Here is a 19,165-nt window from a genome sequence, read left to right as displayed (position 1 = left end):
ATGGTTCATGGAATTTTCTATTGTCTTTTGCTGGCAAGTCTTTGCACTCTGGCACCATCTAGAGGCAAATGGTGTCTGGACATGTTGAGACAAAATGTGAACACTTGCTGGCTGCATCTCTATATAGACTAGGAACATATTTCATTCAAGCCAATATTTTCCACGTGAATTTTTTTCATATATACTATTCGACAACAAGAGAACTTTGCACAGATTTTCACTTTATTTATTGAAGACAGAGACAAAAGTGCTACTATATTAAAATCAAGTAGTAAGGCAAAGTTTCTAATTTTCACTTACTTTTCAATGACCTGTTTCGGGTTTTTTGAACAAGATAAAGAGCATTTTTCTCAGTGAAATAAGCTGAAACCAAGGGAAAGTAAAGTAAAGCGGGGTAAAAAGCACTTAGGGTGAAAACACACGGAGCTACTCAGTAGCAGCTACTCGTCATGGCTACTAAAAAAATACCCTGCCATAGAGACAGATGAGAATTGCTAAAACACACGTAGAGACAATTATAAGCAAATGATCAGCATTGTCTGTTTTAGTTGCTGTGACAAGTAGCTGCTACTAGTAGCTCTGTGTGTCTTCACCCTAAGCTGACTACACTTGGCTATTATTGGCTGCTTATAAAGCTTCAGCCAACTTTATTTGGTGGTCTTGTTTGGTTTGGGCGGGCCCTTCTCTTTGTTATTCTTCTTTTCTTCTTTCTCCTTGTTTTGGAAACTAGAAATCGCCTTTTTCACCATCCCTGCACCAAAGTTGAAAAGGGAAGGTGCAACATCTACTACTACACTTTTCAAGCTCTCCCATACGGGCGTATACCACGCAGTCTCCTGATCCGCTTGCTCCTTCTCCTTCTCAAGATCACTGATCTGTGCCGCGTAGAGTTTGGCTTGCCGGGCACATCCTTGGCGTGTCAGGAGTTCTTCTTCCTATGTACACAAGAGATTCATTGATCATTTCTCTGCCCGGATTGCCACCATCTTCCTTATCTCAAAGGCCTTTTTGTTGTGTCATAACAAGAAGCCATAAAGGGGGTAATCATTGCAAATTCATTATCTATGACCTTATTAGGGAAAGTTTGTCTTTGTGAGATATAGTAAGACTACACCATATCTAAATACTGGGGCAATATTTATGTGGAATTGTGGAAATATGGAAATACCCTCACCGCTCTATAAATAAGTCAACTGTACCCTCAACATTGTCCATTACATTTGCCCCTTGGCAAGTCCCCGTAAGTTGATGGGGGCTGAGGAACACATTAGTGGGGCTGCCCATCCACAAGATGAGGATTCTCTGGCACCCTACAACACAAACGACTGATTTCCTTTGACTTTTCCCAACAGCCGATTGGTAAGTAGAGGTAGTGCTGCAACATTTTGCTTCAAAGCCCAGAAAGCATCCAGCAGAAGTGCAATAGCCGGTGGTGCTAATAAGGTAAAGGTAACTTGGTCACGGCACTTACCCTCCTCTTCTCAGACACTAGCCGTTCAATTTGCTCCCTCATCATCATTTTTTCAGCTTGAAGTTTCTCCAACAGTCGCTGGAAGTTCATCTCAAAGGATTTCATTTGGTTGTCGACCTTCTGCTCTTCCTGAGATGCCTTCACTTGAGATACTTTTTGCTCTATCATTAAGCTTTCAGCCTTTGCCTTTTCAGCTGTTGTTTGGTAAAAATAAATGCAGTTAAAATGGGGTTCAACCTCCCACCAACCTCCCAAGCAAAGAAAACAACTGCCTGGTCTTGCTCTACAGTAGGGACAATCCTAGATACAGTGCAAACCTCCCTAAAATCAGACCTCTTTAGGCCATGCCCCTGATCCTGGCCAGTCCCTTCTAATTAATTCAGACACATCATGATGTTCCCTAAATATTAACCACTTCCAGGGTCTTCTCCTTCTCCCAGTCCTGAAACTGACTGTCCTATCTGCCCTAGATACACTCTCTGGATGAGAGCCAGTACAGCATCAATTACCCTTTGTCTGAATAATTTGTTGGACTCCTGATTGGAGACAATTTAATAATGGAAAACCATGTGTGCTAATTATCTGTTTAGCTGGAGTCACATGGTGGGACATGGTAAGCCATCTTGGCCAAATGTCTAGACATCAGTATGAGAGCTTAGCAGGGGGTCATTAGAAGCAATGAACTTCTTCCCTGTACAAATATATGAATATATGAATGCTTTATGAATTTGCTGGACTACAGCTCCCAGCATGCCTTCACCTTTGTGCTATTTTAAAGCAACTATTGAGTGCAGTAGTTATTATATCCCCTTTAATTATGTGATAGAGCTTTACTTAAGAATGCTACATAGATACCTTCTTTAATCCTCTCATTTTTATCAAGGGCCTTGTCACTTGTCAAAATTGTGTCTCCAGTCGCCTCCTTATTCTTCAGAAACTTCTGAAGAACCTCATCGCCCTGCAAGAAAAAAAAAGTATGTCCACGTTAGCAGAAAGATTTGGCCTCAGATCGAGATTTGACAATCAATCCAACCCCCTCTCCATAAGTGTTACCTTAATGCCTTTCTTTGTATCCTCATTGTATTTTCCAACAATCTTATCCATCTCCTGCTTAAATAGTTGATAGCCGCCGGGAACAACGTACGACCCAGCAGTGAGAGCTTTGTCTAGGTCTTCTGATAACTTTGCAAGCAAATCATCACAATTAGCAACAGAAGCATCCTCATTTTTCTTCAGAAATTCGTTCTTTTTCTTCTGTATCCTCCCCTGTTGAATAAAAGTATTATTATTATCAGCCAATATCCTATTTGATATCCAGGTTTGATTGGCCAAATCACTGGCAGCCATTGCTTATTTTGGAAGGGACACCCTGTCTCACCATTAGCTCTTTCTGGAAGTGATGGTCTTTGTCTTTGAAAGATCTTGCCATGAAGATATCAACTGCCTTTTCCTCACATTCTTTGTTAATATCCATGAACTGGTCCATCGTCTCTGTAGGAAACACCACTCTCTTGTCCATCTCAGTTTCATAGTATTCCGAGGCCTTCTCAACTGCTGCCTTGTTTTCATTCTCAGAAAGGTAAAGGACTGCATTCTCCATACAAGGGACTTGGCCATTGTTAATAGCTTCAGTATATTTTTCGGCCAGATTTCCAAACACTAAAAATAAGCATAGATTGGCTAACAACCCACAAAACATACAGCAACACGATTTCCCAAATTGTTCATTAGGGATTTGGGCATGGAATTTTGGGGGTGATTTTTAAAAAGTGCCATACCCCGGCTTGCCCAAAGTGAAGGAAAATGTAGAAGTTATTTAACAATTGAGACCCAGTGAGTATCATGGGACGAAACATCTGCTTACAACTGGGACATAAGGTTGAGGTTGATCTTACAGATACTTGAAAAAGAAACAACCTTATCCTAGCCAAGATGACTTGGGAGCACTGAGAGTTAGTTCTGACACTTCTGGAATGGGTTTACTGTATTTTCTGACTACAGCAAAGAGTCAGGGACATCTTCATAATTCGGTCTCATGTTTCAAAGACACAGGTCTATGAAGATTCTCATTCATCCAGGTCATGATATACAGTATCTAGTAGAATTAAGTCTTATACATTATGTATCAATCAGTCTATGAAGGTCCTCATTCATCCAGGTCATGATACACAGTATCTAGTAGAATTAAGTCTTATACATTATGTATCAATCAGTCTATGAAGGTCCTCATTCATCCAGGTCATGATACAAAGTATCTAGTAGAATTAAGTCTTATACATTATGTATCAATCAGTCTATGAAGGTCCTCATTCATCCAGGTCATGATACAAAGTATCTAGTAGAATTAAGTCTTATACATTATGTATCAATCAGTCTATGAAGGTCCTCATTCATCCAGGTCATGATACAAAGTATCTAGTAGAATTAAGTCTAGAACAACTGGGCTTTTCTGGGTTTTCTTAACACTCATCCAAGTGGCTCCTTCAGGTCAAATGAGTGGTAGGGAATTCTCCGGCATTTAAGCCCTTGAGGATAGTCTGTGACTGTACTACCATTGAAACATTCTCAAGAAAACTCAGAAAAGTCCAGTTGTTTTAGACTTAATTCTACTAGATACTGTGTATCATGGCCTGGATGAATGAGGGCCTTCATAGACTGATTGATACATAATGTATAAGACTTAATTCTACTAGATACTGTGTATCATGACCTGGATGAATGAGGGCCTTCATAGACTGATTGATACATAATGTATAAGACTTAATTCTACTAGATACTGTATATCATGGCCTGGATGAATGAGGGCCTTCATAGACTGATTGATACATAATGTATAAGACTTAATTCTACTAGATACTGTGTATCATGGCCTGGATGAATGAGAATCTTCATAGACATGATACTGTGTATTCATGAAGATTGATAAATAGAACCTTCATTTTGAACTGAAGAAGCCACTCGGATGAGTGGTGAAATGTTTTGAAGAGAAAAGTCCAGTTGTTTTAGACTTAATTCTACTAGATACTGTTCAAAGACACACCTTACCCAACAGTACCCACCAGAACAAGCGAAGAAGAGGGACTGTGGAAGAGAAGGCCACAGAAGAGCAATAGAAATTAGGATCATAAAGAGACAATCAAGGTTGGTGGGTGAGAGGTAGGAGAAGGTACAATAAGTAAAAAAAAAAAAAAAGAAGAGGACAAAGAACAAAAAGCAGAAAAAGGTCAAAAAATACAAAATGGAGGTTTAAAGGAGAAGGAAAGGTAAAAACTAAGTAAACTTTATCTAAAGGTCTATGTAAATACAGCCATAAGCACTCACAGAAAAGCTGCACTGAGTCCTCTATCAAAAGAAACACAGGATTTCTTGTCTTCTTTTATATTCACATGTTCTTCAGGGCACGGGCATGAGTCTGCTGAGTTTGCTCCTCTCTACCTCTCCCCCTCCTTTTTCCTCCTTCCCCTCCTATCAGAATTTGCTCCCCTTCCTAACTCTATGCAATCTGAGCTACCAGCAGCTAGAGCTGCAGCAGGAAGCTACTAAGACCAAGCTAAAATGTCAGCTGCTATATTAAACAAACACAGGGAGCTTCTAGGGCTGTTTATTCAGATATGGTAAAGCAATAAAATGCTTTTCCTTCTCCTTTAAAAGGGAAAGGAGACGTTAAAGAATATGAGAAATGAAGGCAGCAACAAATGTTACTATTTTATAAGAGAAGAAGGAGTCCCTGCACCAAATGTTTCTCTACCAGGCACCACCACCCAAATCCATCACTGGAGAGAAGAATCCAACATACTGTTGCCTTTTGCTGGCTGAAACCCATCCAGGTGTTTGACTTCTGCATAGCTGAAGATGTAATCACAGAACTGCTTTGCTTTTGCCACGAAGGAAGGAAAGAGCTGTTCATCAGAAACTTGTTCAAGTTTCTGAAAGAGGTTCAGGTTAGAGGTGGGGCTGCAGAATGTGAAGCACTTGCGACGCGGGAAGTACATGCGGATGCATTTCTTCGGCAGGTTGAGCATCTGGTCCCTCAGAGTTCTCTCAGCTGGGAAATAAGAGAGAAAGAGAAATAAGCCACAGAATATACTGAAGTTAATGTTGAGGGTTAAGCTGTGTGTGGTCATGGATCAGGGAAAGGCAACCTGTGGCACTCCAGATGTTGAGGAACCATGAGTCTTAGGATCCCACCAACGTTGTACAGCTTTGGTTTGAGAGGTTGCCAATCTCGGATAGGGCTATCACCACCGGTGCACATTACATACGTTCCTTCACCGCCAGAGCATGCTCCAAGTAGTCATCGTCTGTGATCTTCTCTCCATTCACTTCCAGAGACAGGGTGAAGTCCCGCACTGTCCATATGAAGATGGGGAAATGTTTGGAAAACTCAGCCTCCTCGTCATCATTTTCAGAAGCCTTTACTTTAATCTTTTCAGTTAGTTCCTGCACATAACTATGGGGTAAAGTAAAGGAAACCAACCCTGATGATGGAGCCATTGGACATTGCCCCAGGCGATTCTCATATTGCACCCAAAGGGGCAACTCTTTTCACTCTTTACTTTTTTTTTGACTGGCTGTTGTTCTAAAAAACTCAACAAACAATCTTTAGGTAGAGGTAGATGAATTTTGGCCCCTTTAGTGCTCTAGAATTTGTTCCAGGGCAATTATAAGCGATATCTCAGGCTACGCCAGATGGTTACCATTGCCGCTTTTCTCTAAGTTAAACTTGCGGCCATAGCAACAAGGTGGGTGCCATTCTAAATGAGACCCAACATGGCCAAACAAGTGACTGGTAAGTCTATTTTCTAAGGATACTGAAGTTTCTCGATGGAGTCCTGATCGATGGTCCCCTTACTGTTGTACACCATCGCGCTGCTAAGCAAAACCGCAAGGCAGAAAATCCAGGTGTCATTTTTCTTGTCACCCTGTAAAAAATGAAAAAAGTTTGCAACCAAAGCAGGGTCAGGATGCATGGGTAGAGTGTTGGGATTCAGACTGTTGGTAGCTATGTGGCCAGCAGCATTTTAATATTGATTTCCATTGTTGCATTTTCCTCCTGGACCTTCTCATGAACTTTACTTTAGGGCCAAGGAACGCTTTCCCACCGGCATTAATGTGCTCCACCGTTAGGAAGCCATACGTGGAGCTTCAAAATGAAGTCGCCCAAAGTTGCCTTACAGTAGCAACAATTTATTGCGCATGACTTATCTCCTGTGGGCCATGGTCCTTGGGGGTCTTGAGATACAATTCTGTTTGGTCACTAGAACCAAAACTTAGGTTGTCCTTAGCTATCCAATGGGAAGCTTTTAAAGAAACGGGTGGTCCTAGGTCCTGACTAGTGATGAGCGAATTTTTTTGCCTGGCATGGATTCGCAGCGAATTTCCGCATTTCGCCATTGGCGAATTATTTCGCGAAAAGTCAGTGAAAACTCACCGCGGAAAAATTCGTCCCGCAGAAATTTTTTTTGTCATGGGTCAAAATGGACGCGGTCGCATAAAAAAAAGCGTGGTCACATAAAAAGTCCAAAAAGGGCGCGGTTGTGTCAAATTGGGAGCATAAAAAGGCATGGTCACGTACAAAAAAGGCGCGGTCATGTAAAAAGTGGGCGTGGTTGCATAAAAAAAAGCGTGGTCACGTAAAAATTGGGCGCAGTTGTGTAAAAAAAGTGCGGGTGACAAAAAAATGCGCGACAAATGCGTTTTGGGGAATTTTTCATTGTTTCGAAAAATTTTCGCCGTTTCGCAAATTTTCTTGCACTTTCGCGCATTTTTGTGCGAAACGGAACAGATTCGCTCATCACTTGTCCTGACCTTTGAATATGGACTGGGATAAAGGTATAATCTCTTTGGTCTAAGTAGTTTTTTGCACTTAATAAATACCAGACATTCGAGTTTACAAACCACAATTCAAAATTCGAGTTTTTAAGCGCAAAAAAACTCAAATTGAGGAAGATGATCAATATAACCGTATGAACTTATGGACATCCCTAATATAATGCATTGATCCATCACCTTTTGTACATCTCCCAGGCCTTCTGTGTCCAGCAGTACCAAGGTGTGGTTCTTCTTGGTAGGGTGAGGGACGCACCACATCCAGATACCTTTTGTTTGTGCCACGATGGTTGCACCCAAGTCAAATCCTGCGAAGAGAATAATAATATTACAAATGGAATGGGAACCTTCAGATAATGCTGCTTACAACAGAAAAAGTCTGGAGTTGGCATGTGATTGGTTCAGCTTCAATATAAATACCCGCCCCCTTCGTGACATCACTGGTAGACGTAAAAAGTAAAGATCCGCCCTCTAGGGGTGGGATAGGGTGAGTTGCAAATATTGAATCTCATGCATATGGATTTAATCTTTCTCTGTAGAGAATTGTTTGTACCCTACCTTCTATTTGAGCTCCTTATTTTAGGACAGAGGGTTTACATCATTCAAATCAGGCCCAATGGAGCTTACAATCTAAGGTCTCTATCACATTCACACACACTGGGGATACTTATATTAAAAGCCAATTAAGCTGCCTGTGTGTCTTTGGAGTATGGAAGGAAACCTGGACGAACCCTACACAGACACAGGGAGAACATAGAGACTCCTTGGAGATAAAGCCCTGGCTGTCTGGCCATGTACTGGGAACTGCAGAAAATGGTGGAAAATATTCAGATCTGTTCTTTAGGGAGGAGGGGCATCTCTTCTCTTCTCCATATGTTCTCAGTATTTGATTTTCTTCAACAAAAATGGTAAAGCTCTCATCTCGTTGATCTTAATCTTGCTTGGGTTTGACAGGACAGAGCTCCCACCATGTAAGGACCCATAGACTCCCCTGTAGATAATTTCAGTCCCGCTGATTCAGAAGCACCCAGATTATTTGCTCCCCCTTACCTGCATTCTTTCCAGCCAACTTGTTCATGAGGTAGGACTTTCCCGTCCGATACAACCCAACAATGGCCACCACCACTACTGGCTGAGTGATCTTGGACAGGATCTCCTTGGCTTGGGGATTTACAGATAATTTCCCATCAGGAGAGTTCTCAATCAGACACATGGGAGCTTCCATTTTTACCTCCGAACCCATAGTTTTAGCTGCAGTGGGTCACACCGGATTCAGTCTTCCTAAGAGACAGTAGGATAGAACTTGGGTCAGTGGTCCCCAACCAGTGGCTCGGGGGTAACATGTTGCTCACCAACCCCAAACCAGGGAGTTATTTTTGAATTCCTGATTTGGGGGAAGTTTTGGTTGAATAAAAACAAGATTTCCTACCAAATAAAGCCCCTGTAAGCTGATAGGGTGCATAGAGGCCCATAATAGCCAATCACAGCCCTTAAATGGGCTGCATCAAAGGGACACTAAACCCAACCGGAAAGCTGTCCGACTACACCCCCTAGTTCTCCATAGAAGTTGATAACAATTCACCAATGAGAATTCTACTGACTGAAAACTTAATTATAGATGCAAGAGAACTGAACAATGAGAATGCTGAGAACTAAGATATAATTACCCCTTATTGGAAGCAAAATATTCCTATTGGGTTTATTTAATGGTTAAATGATTCCCTTTTCTCTGTAATAATAAAACAGTACCTGTACTTGATCCCAACTAAGATATAATTACCCCTTATTGGGGGCAGAACAGCCCTATTGGGTTTATTTCATGGTTAAATGATTCCCTTTTCTCTGTAATAATAAAACAGTACCTGTACTTGATCCCAACTAAGATATAATTACCCCTTATTGGGGCAGAACAGCCCTATTGGGTTTATTTCATGGTTAAATGATTCCCTTTTCTCTGTAATAATAAAACAGTACCTGTACTTGATCCCAACTAAGATATAATTACCCCTTATTGGGGCAGAACAGCCCTATTGGGTTTATTTAATGGTTAAATGATTCCCTTTTCTCTGTAATAATAAAACAGTACCTGTACTTGATCCCAACTAAGATATAATTACCCCTTATTGGGGGCAGAACAGCCCTATTGGGTTTATTTAATGGTTAAATGATTCCCTTTTCTCTGTAATAATAAAACAGTACCTGTACTTGATCCCAACTAAGATATAATTACCCCTTATTGGGGCAGAACAGCCCTATTGGGTTTATTTCATGGTTAAATGATTCCCTTTTCTCTGTAATAATAAAACAGTACCTGTACTTGATCCCAACTAAGATATAATTACCCCTTATTGGGGCAGAACAGCCCTATTGGGTTTATTTCATGGTTAAATGATTCCCTTTTCTCTGTAATAATAAAACAGTACCTGTACTTGATCCCAACTAAGATATAATTACCCCTTATTGGGGGCAGAACAGCCCTATTGGGTTTAATTAATGTTTTATTGTTTTTTTTAGTACACTTAAGGTATGGAGATCTAAATTATGGAAAAAACCCTTTTGCAAAATACCCTTGGTCCCAAGCATTTTGGATAAAGGGTCCTATACCTGTATATATATATTAAATGAGCCAGTGACTGTTCATACAGTCGAATCTCCCATTAAAAACACATAAAGACACAACCCCGCGCCCTCCCAAACCCATAAACATACCCTTTGCAGCAGAGTTGGACATTCAAACAATTGGGATAAAGATGGATAAAGGTTCTAGGATAAAAGTTCTCTCACCTCGTTCTCTGCAATATGAGCTCGGCTTGGCTTCAATCTCAGTATATAGTTTCTGGGAGAGGCAGAAGCAGCAGCAGGGATGTGTCAGATGGAAAGTGAAAGTAGGATGAGAGGGAACCTTTGTACTGGGTTTCGGGCTGCAGTTATTTTCTCACAATAAACAAAAGGAAATTGCACTTGTCGATTTTATGCCTCTGAGCTATTTCAAAATATCAGCACTTTGACAGTGGAGTCTACGGGTGACCAATGGGCTCAGCCTGTTATTGGGGTAAGGGTTGCACAGCGCGGCTCAACCAAACTTTACTCAGCTGTTGCTGGACTACAAATCCCAGAATAATGTAACATATAATGAAGGGTGAGGCATGCTGGGAGCTGTAGTCCAGCAACATCAGGGTTGTATTCTTAAAGCAATATTGCACAATAAAACTTTCCCAGCTCTCTAGGGCCCGCATTGGCAGCATTGAAATGCAAAAGAATCCTCCAATGAGAATCCCAGCTGATCTGTATAAATCTGGCTCCCTGTTCTCTGTTCCTGCAATTGGAGTTGGGAGCATTAAGCACAGTTTCCCAGCACTGAACAAGTCTGTCCCTTTATCCCCATGTCTGATTCCTGTGCCATATAATGACGGGAAAATGCCATCATTATCTCTATATGTAAGGTACCAGCAAGGGGCCTGACACAGTGCTGGGAATCAGCATTCTCATTGGTCACTTCTCTTGCATCTATAATTAAGTTTTGGGTCAGTAGAATTCTCATTGGTGAATTGGTTTCCATGTGTAATTACGTTTTTCATCAACTTCTATAGAGAACTAGGGGGCGCAGTGGGGCAGCTTTACGGTTGGGTTTAGTGTAAAACGTCTGCTCACAAAATTTCAACCCAAAGTCTCATTTAGGTTGGGATGAATACAAAGAATAGCTGAATTCTTCTTTACAATTCGCTTCATTTTGAACTTAAAGTCAGAATACAGGATGTGGTCTGAGCTGTGTCTGTCTTTCAAAAGCCAATGTTTGACGACTTCCGGTATGGCGCCTAAGGGAACGGTCGCACAGTGAAGCGGCTCCGTGTGCGCCCCTAAACAACCGAAATTGCACACTGCCAGACCCCCCTAAAAGCAACTCCAAATATGCCAGGCAACTCAGCTCGGCAGAAGAAGAAGCCAAAAATATCGCCTAATTCAGAGAGGGGGAAAGCGTCACTAAACGAGCAGATAAAATCCAACATGGCCGACGGGACTTTGCAAAATCACGCAGAATTACCTGCTCAGATTTAAAGCCACATAACACCAATTACAAAGAAATGGCTCTAGAAGTAGCAAATTTGATTAACCCCACAATTGAAAAATCTATTTCAATGGCAGTTAAACACTTACAAGCAGAGATTAATAAGGTTGTAGAGCAACTTTCCTCTCACAATGTTACACTATCAGAAATGGAGGAAAGGATTTCTTCCTTAGAAGATAATGCTTCCTCAGCTAAGTCAAAAATACACATTTTGGAAAAGAAAATTTCAGATTTAGAAAATAAAACTGAGGACCTTGAGAACAGGTCTAGAAGGAATAATTTACGCTTGGTGGGCATACCGGAGCAGTATAAACACGACTCTCTCATTAAATTAATATCACAATGGCTCCCTAAATCTCTTGGGCTACAGAATGAAATTACATCCTTAAAGGAACAGTAACACCAAAAAATGAAAGTGTATAAAAGTAACTAAAATGTAATGTGCTGCTGCCCTGCACTGGTAAAAGTTGTGTGCTTACTTCATAAAGTCTACTATAATTTATATAAATAAGCTGCTATGTAGCCATGGGGGCAGCCATTCAAAGGAGAAAAGGCACAGGCACATAGCAGATAACAGATAAAACACTATTGTATTCTACAGAGCTTATCTGTTATCTGCTATGTAACCTGTGCCTTTTCTCTTTTTTTCCAGCTTGAATGGCTGCCCCTGGGGCTACACAGCAGGTTATTATATAAATTATATTAGGGTTTCTGTAGCAAACACCCCAGCTGTACCGGTGCAGGAATGGCTGCCCCCGGGGCTACACAGCGGGGTATTTATATAAACTATAGTAGGGTTTCTGTAGCAAACACCCCAGCTGTACCAGTGCAGGAACGGCTGCCCCCGGGGCTACACAGCGGGGTATTTATATAAACTATAGTAGGGTTTCTGTAGCAAACACCCCAGCTGTACCAGTGCAGGAATGGCTGCCCCCGGGGCTACACAGCGGGGTATTTATATAAACTATAGTAGGGTTTCTGTAGCAAACACCCCAGCTGTACCAGTGCAGGAATGGCTGCCCCCGGGGCTACACAGCGGGGTATTTATATAAACTATAGTCGGGTTTCTGTAGCAAACACCCCAGCTGTACCAGTGCAGGAATGGCTGCCCCCGGGGCTACACAGCGGGGTATTTATATAAACTATAGTAGGGTTTCTGTAGCAAACACCCCAGCTGTACCAGTGCAGGAATGGCTGCCCCCGGGGCTACACAGCGGGGTATTTATATAAACTATAGTAGGGTTTCTGTAGCAAACACCCCAGCTGTACCAGTGCAGGAATGGCTGCCCCCGGGGCTACACAGCGGGGTATTTATATAAACTATAGTAGGGTTACTGTAGCAAACACCCCAGCTGTACCAGTGCAGGAACGGCTGCCCCCGGGGCTACACAGCGGGGTATTTATATAAACTATAGTAGGGTTTCTGTAGCAAACACCCCAGCTGTACCGGTGCAGGAATGGCTGCCCCGGGGCTACACAGCGGGGTATTTATATAAACTATAGTAGGGTTTCTGTAGCAAACACCCCAGCTGTACCAGTGCAGGAACGGCTGCCCCGGGGCTACACAGCGGGGTATTTATATAAACTATAGTAGGGTTTCTGTAGCAAACACCCCAGCTGTACCAGTGCAGGAATGGCTGCCCCCGGGGCTACACAGCGGGGTATTTATATAAACTATAGTAGGGTTTCTGTAGCAAACACCCCAGCTGTACCAGTGCAGGAACGGCTGCCCCCGGGGCTACACAGCGGGGTATTTATATAAACTATAGTAGTGTTTCTGTAGCAAACACCCCAGCTGTACCGGTGCAGGAATGGCTGCCCCCGGGGCTACACAGCGGGGTATTTATATAAACTATAGTAGGGTTTCTGTAGCAAACACCCCAGCTGTACCAGTGCAGGAACGGCTGCCCCGGGGCTACACAGCGGGGTATTTATATAAACTATAGTAGGGTTTCTGTAGCAAACACCCCAGCTGTACCGGTGCAGGAATGGCTGCCCCCGGGGCTACACAGCGGGGTATTTATATAAACTATAGTAGGGTTTCTGTAGCAAACACCCCAGCTGTACCAGTGCAGGAATGGCTGCCCCCGGGGCTACACAGCGGGGTATTTATATAAACTATAGTAGGGTTACTGTAGCAAACACCCCAGCTGTACCAGTGCAGGGCAACAGTGCATTATATTTTTATTACTTTAAAGCTCTTTCATTTTTTGGTGTTACTGTTCCTTTAAAAATAGAAAGAGCTCACAGAGTGCGGCCATTGAAGGATTTACCTCAGCAGAAACCAAGAACAGTCTTGGTAAAATTCCTGGATTATTCAGACATATAAAAAAAAACAGGAACCTCTTTTTAGAAAAACATAGAATCTTAATGTTTCAAGATTTACATAGTTACATAGGGTTGAAAAAAGACCAGTGTCCATCAAGTTCAACCCATCCAAGTAAACCCAGCACACCTAACCCACACCTACCAATCTATACACTCACATACATAAACTATAAATACAACCACTAGTACTAACTGTAGATATTAGTATCACAATAGCCTTGGATATTCTGATTGATCAAGAACTCATCCAGGCCCCTCTTATAGGCATTAACAGAATCTGCCATTACCCCATCACTAGGAAGGGCATTCCCCAACCTCACTGCCCTCACCGTGAGGAACCCCCTACCCAACATCCCCCGGCAGGGCATTCCCCAACCTCACTGCCCTCACCGTGAGGAACCCCCTACGCTGCTTCAAATGGAAGCTCCTTTCCTCTAATCTATAGGGGTGACCTCTGGTGCGTTGATTGTTTTTATGGGAAAAAAGAACATCCCCATCTGCCTATAATCCCCTCTAATGTACTTGTACAGAGTAATCATGTCCCCTCGCAAGCGCCTCTTTTCCAGAGAAAACAACCCCAACCCTGACAGTCTCACCTCATAGTTTAAATCTTCCATCCCCTTAACCAGTTTAGTTGCAGTCTCTGCAATCTCTCCAGCTCATTAATATCCTTCTTAAGGACTGGAGCCCAAAACTGCACTGCATACTCAAGGTGAGGCCTTACCAGGGACCTATAAAGGGGCAAAATTATGTTCTCATCCCTTGAGTCAATGCCCTTTTTTATACAAGACAGCACTTTATTTGCTGTAGTAGCCACAGAATGACACTGCCTGGAATTAGACAACTTGTTATCAACAAAAACCCCTAGATCCTTCTCCATTAAGGATACCCCCAACACACTCCCATTCAGTAGATAGTTTGCGTTTATATTATTCCTACCAAAGTGCATAACTTTGCACTTATCAACATTGAACCTCATTTCCCAGTTTGCTGCCCAGTTATCTAATTTTGTCAAATCGCTCTGCAAAGCGGCACATCCTGCATGGAACTTATAGTTTTGCACAATTTAGTGTCATCAGCAAAAATAGAAACAGTACTGTCTATGCCCCCCTCCAGGTCATTTCTCTGTTAATCTATCAAAAAAGAGGCAACATTTTTCAAATGTCTGTCAAATGCATTTTCACCATGAGGTAAAGTTCGCATTGCTATATCCCGCCATTTTAAAAATATTCCTGTCATCAGGGGTGCATACTTTTGAAGATTTTAAAGAAGCTGAGAGGTTTGTAAATGACTTTACCTCACATGTGGGAAAATCTGCTTCGTGTGTCAAAATCTCTCTCTAACTCAAAAGGGGAATTCAATGCTGATTATAATGATAATTCAAGGGCTGATACTCCTCATATATCCAGAAAAGTCACTCCATCCATTAAAAGGGACCGGAGAAACTACAACTCTCTACCCAGGTCCAGATCTCCCATTGACAAAATCACCTCCACACCTGAGCTTTCAGAGATGGGGACTTGAACTGTGCTTTGTTTGGAAACATTATTCAGTTTACTTATACTGTATGTAATTAGGGGTCTGTATACTTTTGCATGACAGGGGTACGGAACAATGTTTCACTGGTTAGATTCTTTATAAAGAGTTTATTAAGCTTCTAATCCACTTAAGGAAAAAAGCGAAGTTATCTGAATTAATTAATTTGTTGTTTTAGTAATTTCCACTATGTTATTTCTTTATTTCTATATGCTAATATTGTTGTGCATTTTATTTTTCCAATCTAATGGTTTACATCAGTGCTGTCCAACTTCTGTTGTACCGAGGGCCGGAATTTTTCCGACCTACGTGGTGGAGGGCCGATAATGGAAGCCAGTTTTGACCACTCCCCTTTTTGAAACCGCACCCACTTGAAACCACACCCATGTTATCACATGACCATACTCATATTAATGGTTATAGTACAGCAAAAACCTGCCATACTCTGCCTGCCCTACCCTGCCTGTGTGTGCCATACTCTGCCTGCCCTACCCTGCCTGTGTGTGCCATACTCTGCCTTCCCTGCCCTGCCTGTGTGTGCCATACTCTGCCTGCCCTACCCTGCCTGTGTGTGCCATACTCTGCCTTCCCTACCCTGGCTGTGTGTGCCATACTCTGCCTTCCCTACCCTGCCTGTGTGCCATACTTGGCTGGTTTGTGCCATACTTGGCCTGTGTGTGCCATACTCTGCCTGCCCTACCCTGCCTGTGTGTGCCATACTCTGCCTTCCCTACCCTGCCTGCATGTGCCATACTTTCACTGTGTTTGCCATTCTTGGCTGGTTTGTGCCATACTTGGCCTGTGTATGCCATACTCTGCCTTCCCTACCCTGTCTGTGTGTGCCATACTCTGCCTTCCCTACCCTGCCTGTGTGTGCCATACTCTGCTTGCCCTATGATGCCTGTGTGTATGGCACACACATGCAGCCTACAGTGACACAATGCTGGCATTGCTCCTACAGTCTGCACAATAACTACTGTATATATTAAAAAACTTTTTAATTGCAGTACCACCTCAGTATATGTTCTTTTTGTAGTGTGCAGGGATTATTTGTGGGTTTCTACTGCTCCTGAGGTGTGAACAGGGGAACAATGGGGGTTATTACAGCCTGAGCCTGAGGTGTGAACACTGCAGGGGGTGAACAATGCAGAGATTAAAAGGTGTGAACAACACAAGGGATTACATATTTAAACAATACAGCCTGATTACAGCCTGAATCTGAGGTGAGAACCATGCAGGGGGGCAGTTAATCACAGTACTGATACCATTTAAAGCTTACACAAGAGTAAGCCATCAAAGCAGCCAGACAGGTGGGGGGCCACACAGAGGGGGGTCGCGGGCCGCCAGTTGGACAGCACTGGTTTACATTATCATCATTTTACTGTTATTACTGCCAAATATCTATACAAGGCTAGTCTAATGTTTAGTCCTCGTGTTATATACACTGCTTTCTTTTTACATGGATAACATTAAAATGATCTCATGGAACGTTAATGGTATGAATTCACCGATAAAACGAAAAAGAATTTTACAAGAGCTAAAGAAATATGACGCAGATATTGCACTACTACAGGAAACACATTTAAATGCTGATGAAAACCAGAAACTATGTTCTTCTTGGGTCGCTGATAACTTATATTCCCCTGCTATAAACAAAAAAGGTGGTGTTTCAATTCAATTTAACAAAAAGTTAAATTTTCAAATATTAAATACATCTAGGGATAACTCTGGAAGGTTTATTCATGCAGACATTTTTCATGGAACATGAACATCTGTTCAGTATATGCACCAAACAACAATAAACCTGAATTCTATCGAGATATAATTCATAGAATTAACTCATTGAGTACCTTTAATGTGATAGTGGGTGGTGACTTTAATGAATCGCACATATGGTGTTTAGATAAATGTGGCATATCCACTAACTCATCTCATAACAAATCTAAATTATTCTCAGATTTACTAGATCATTCAAACCTGAATGATGTCTGGAGAATTTTGAATCCCTCAAGCAAAGAATTCACCTTCTACTCCCATTCCCATGGTACGGGTACGAGAATAGATTATATACTTACATCTACTAACTTGCTAACTCATATTTCAGATGCTACGATTGGGAATTTTACATACTCGGATCACACTCCTATAAGCATTACTATTACAGCTAACTTTATTTCCAAATCCTTCATTCCGTGGAAATTCCCAGTATTCTTAGCGGCCAGGTCTGACTTTCAGCAAATGTTAAAAGATAAATGGAAAATCTTCTTATCCTATAATGCAGCTCACTCAAATAATCCAACTCTCCTTTGGGACACTTGGAAAGCATTCATCAGAGGAGAAATCACTTCTTTCAGATCACAATTTACTAAGAACATGAATTCAAAAATTTTGGATCTCAGTAGAAAACAAAAGGAAGCCTACATAACTTTTAAATCAACGCCAACTCAAGACAACCGTGAGACTTTTGAAAATTCCATAAAAGAACTTAAATCCTGGCTGTCTATAAAAGATTCTATTCACCAGAGTTATGTAAAGTCAAAATATTTCAACCAGGGCAACAAAGCTAATAAACTCCTAGCCAATATGACAAAAAATTGGTCAAATTCTCATAAAATTAGAGGCATTAAGTCTATGGATAATAAACTCACTCACAGTCCATTGGAGATCGCTGAGACCTTCCGAAAATATTATGAATCCCTTTACTCTCCTACTAACTCTAACAGCAAGTTGAGACAAACATTCTTCAACAACATTGCTTTCCCTGAAATATCTCAATCAGATATGGAAAATTTAAATTCTCCTATTACTGAAGAAGAAGTAAAATCCACAATATCATCCTTGAAGAAATACAAAGCAGGAGGACCTGATGGTCTATCAGGACCTTTTTATAAATGTCTAATTAATGAAATTTCACCCTTTCTTACAGATCTATATAATTTCATCATAACAAATAAGCAACCTTTGCCCTCAAGCCTCAATTCATATACATCAGTCCTGCTCAAACAGGGAAAAGATCCAACCAGTACATCCTCATACAGACCCATTGCCTTAATCAACCAGGATGTGAAGATATTGACTAAAATAATCGCTAACCGTCTATCTTCAGTACTCCCAAAACTCATCTCCCCAGAACAAAATGGATTTGTCAAAGGCAGATCAGGAACAAAAAATTTAAGAACATTAATTAAAGTCATATACACAGCTAAAGCTAATAAAATCCCAATCTCCTTGGTGGGAATAGATGCGGAGAAAGCCTTCGACAACATCTGCTGGGATCACCTTCTGGATTCTCTAAAAGCTTTTGGCTTTCATGGCTCTTTTATTGACTTAATTCACCTATTGTACTCGGCTCCTACTACTCAATTATTGGCAGCAGGAGAACTATCAAAACTAATTTACTTGAAAAGAGGAACTAGACAAGGTTGCCCATTATCACCTCTATTATTTGACTTATCTTTGGAACCTTTAATTAGAACTTTAAAGTCTACTGATTCCTTGCCAGGCATGTTAATAAATCAAACAAAGGTTCAACTAACAGCCTTTGCGGATGACTTACTTTTAATTGTTAAAGACCCAAACAAAAATCTTATCAACTTATTTTCCATAATTCAAAGCTACAAGGCTATTTCCGGGTTCAAAATAAATCTAAACAAATCTGAACTCATGGATGCATATGGCCAAACCTCATCAATTATCCTAAAACAATTAGGAATTAAAAAGAGTCTTTCAAGCATTAAATACCTTGGAATACATCTACCGTCAGATCTTCAAAGGATTTACTCTTTAAATTATTTACCTATGTCAAAAAACATAATTTCTCTATGTCAAAAATGGAAAAACATCCCATTGAACTTAAAAGGAAAAATAGCTTTTTTCAAAATGATGATCTTTCCGAAATGTATTTACACTATTATAAATTTGCGTCTTTTAATCAA

The 19,165-nt window shown here is 41.3% G+C and overlaps 1 protein-coding gene across 2 annotated transcripts; it reads right to left on the bottom strand.

Annotated features, from left to right (window-relative positions):
* Positions 1-201: 201 nt before the first annotated feature.
* On the bottom strand, positions 202-10,378 carry gbp7 (guanylate binding protein 7). 2 transcript variants are annotated; one of them, XM_002942074.4, is made up of 11 exons: positions 10,085-10,378; positions 8,351-8,581; positions 7,481-7,608; positions 6,284-6,393; positions 5,734-5,921; positions 5,268-5,516; positions 2,850-3,130; positions 2,525-2,737; positions 2,327-2,429; positions 1,472-1,665; positions 202-935 (listed from the first exon to the last, which is right to left on the bottom strand). In XM_002942074.4, the coding sequence occupies exons 2-11, from the start codon at positions 8,541-8,543 to the stop codon at positions 648-650; spliced, it is 1,947 nt and encodes a 648-aa protein (XP_002942120.3). In that variant the 5' UTR covers positions 8,544-8,581; positions 10,085-10,378; the 3' UTR covers positions 202-647. The 2 variants fall into 2 exon arrangements, with proteins under 2 accessions (XP_002942120.3, XP_031749532.1); XM_031893672.1 differs by having other exon boundaries at positions 10,010-10,092.
* Positions 10,379-19,165: the final 8,787 nt, after the last annotated feature.

Source organism: Xenopus tropicalis, chromosome 9 (genome assembly GCF_000004195.4).
Source record: "Xenopus tropicalis strain Nigerian chromosome 9, UCB_Xtro_10.0, whole genome shotgun sequence".
Taxonomy (NCBI): Eukaryota; Metazoa; Chordata; class Amphibia; order Anura; family Pipidae; genus Xenopus; species Xenopus tropicalis.
Note: the sequence above shows the minus strand (reverse complement) of the source record. Positions and strands in the feature narration are given on the sequence as shown.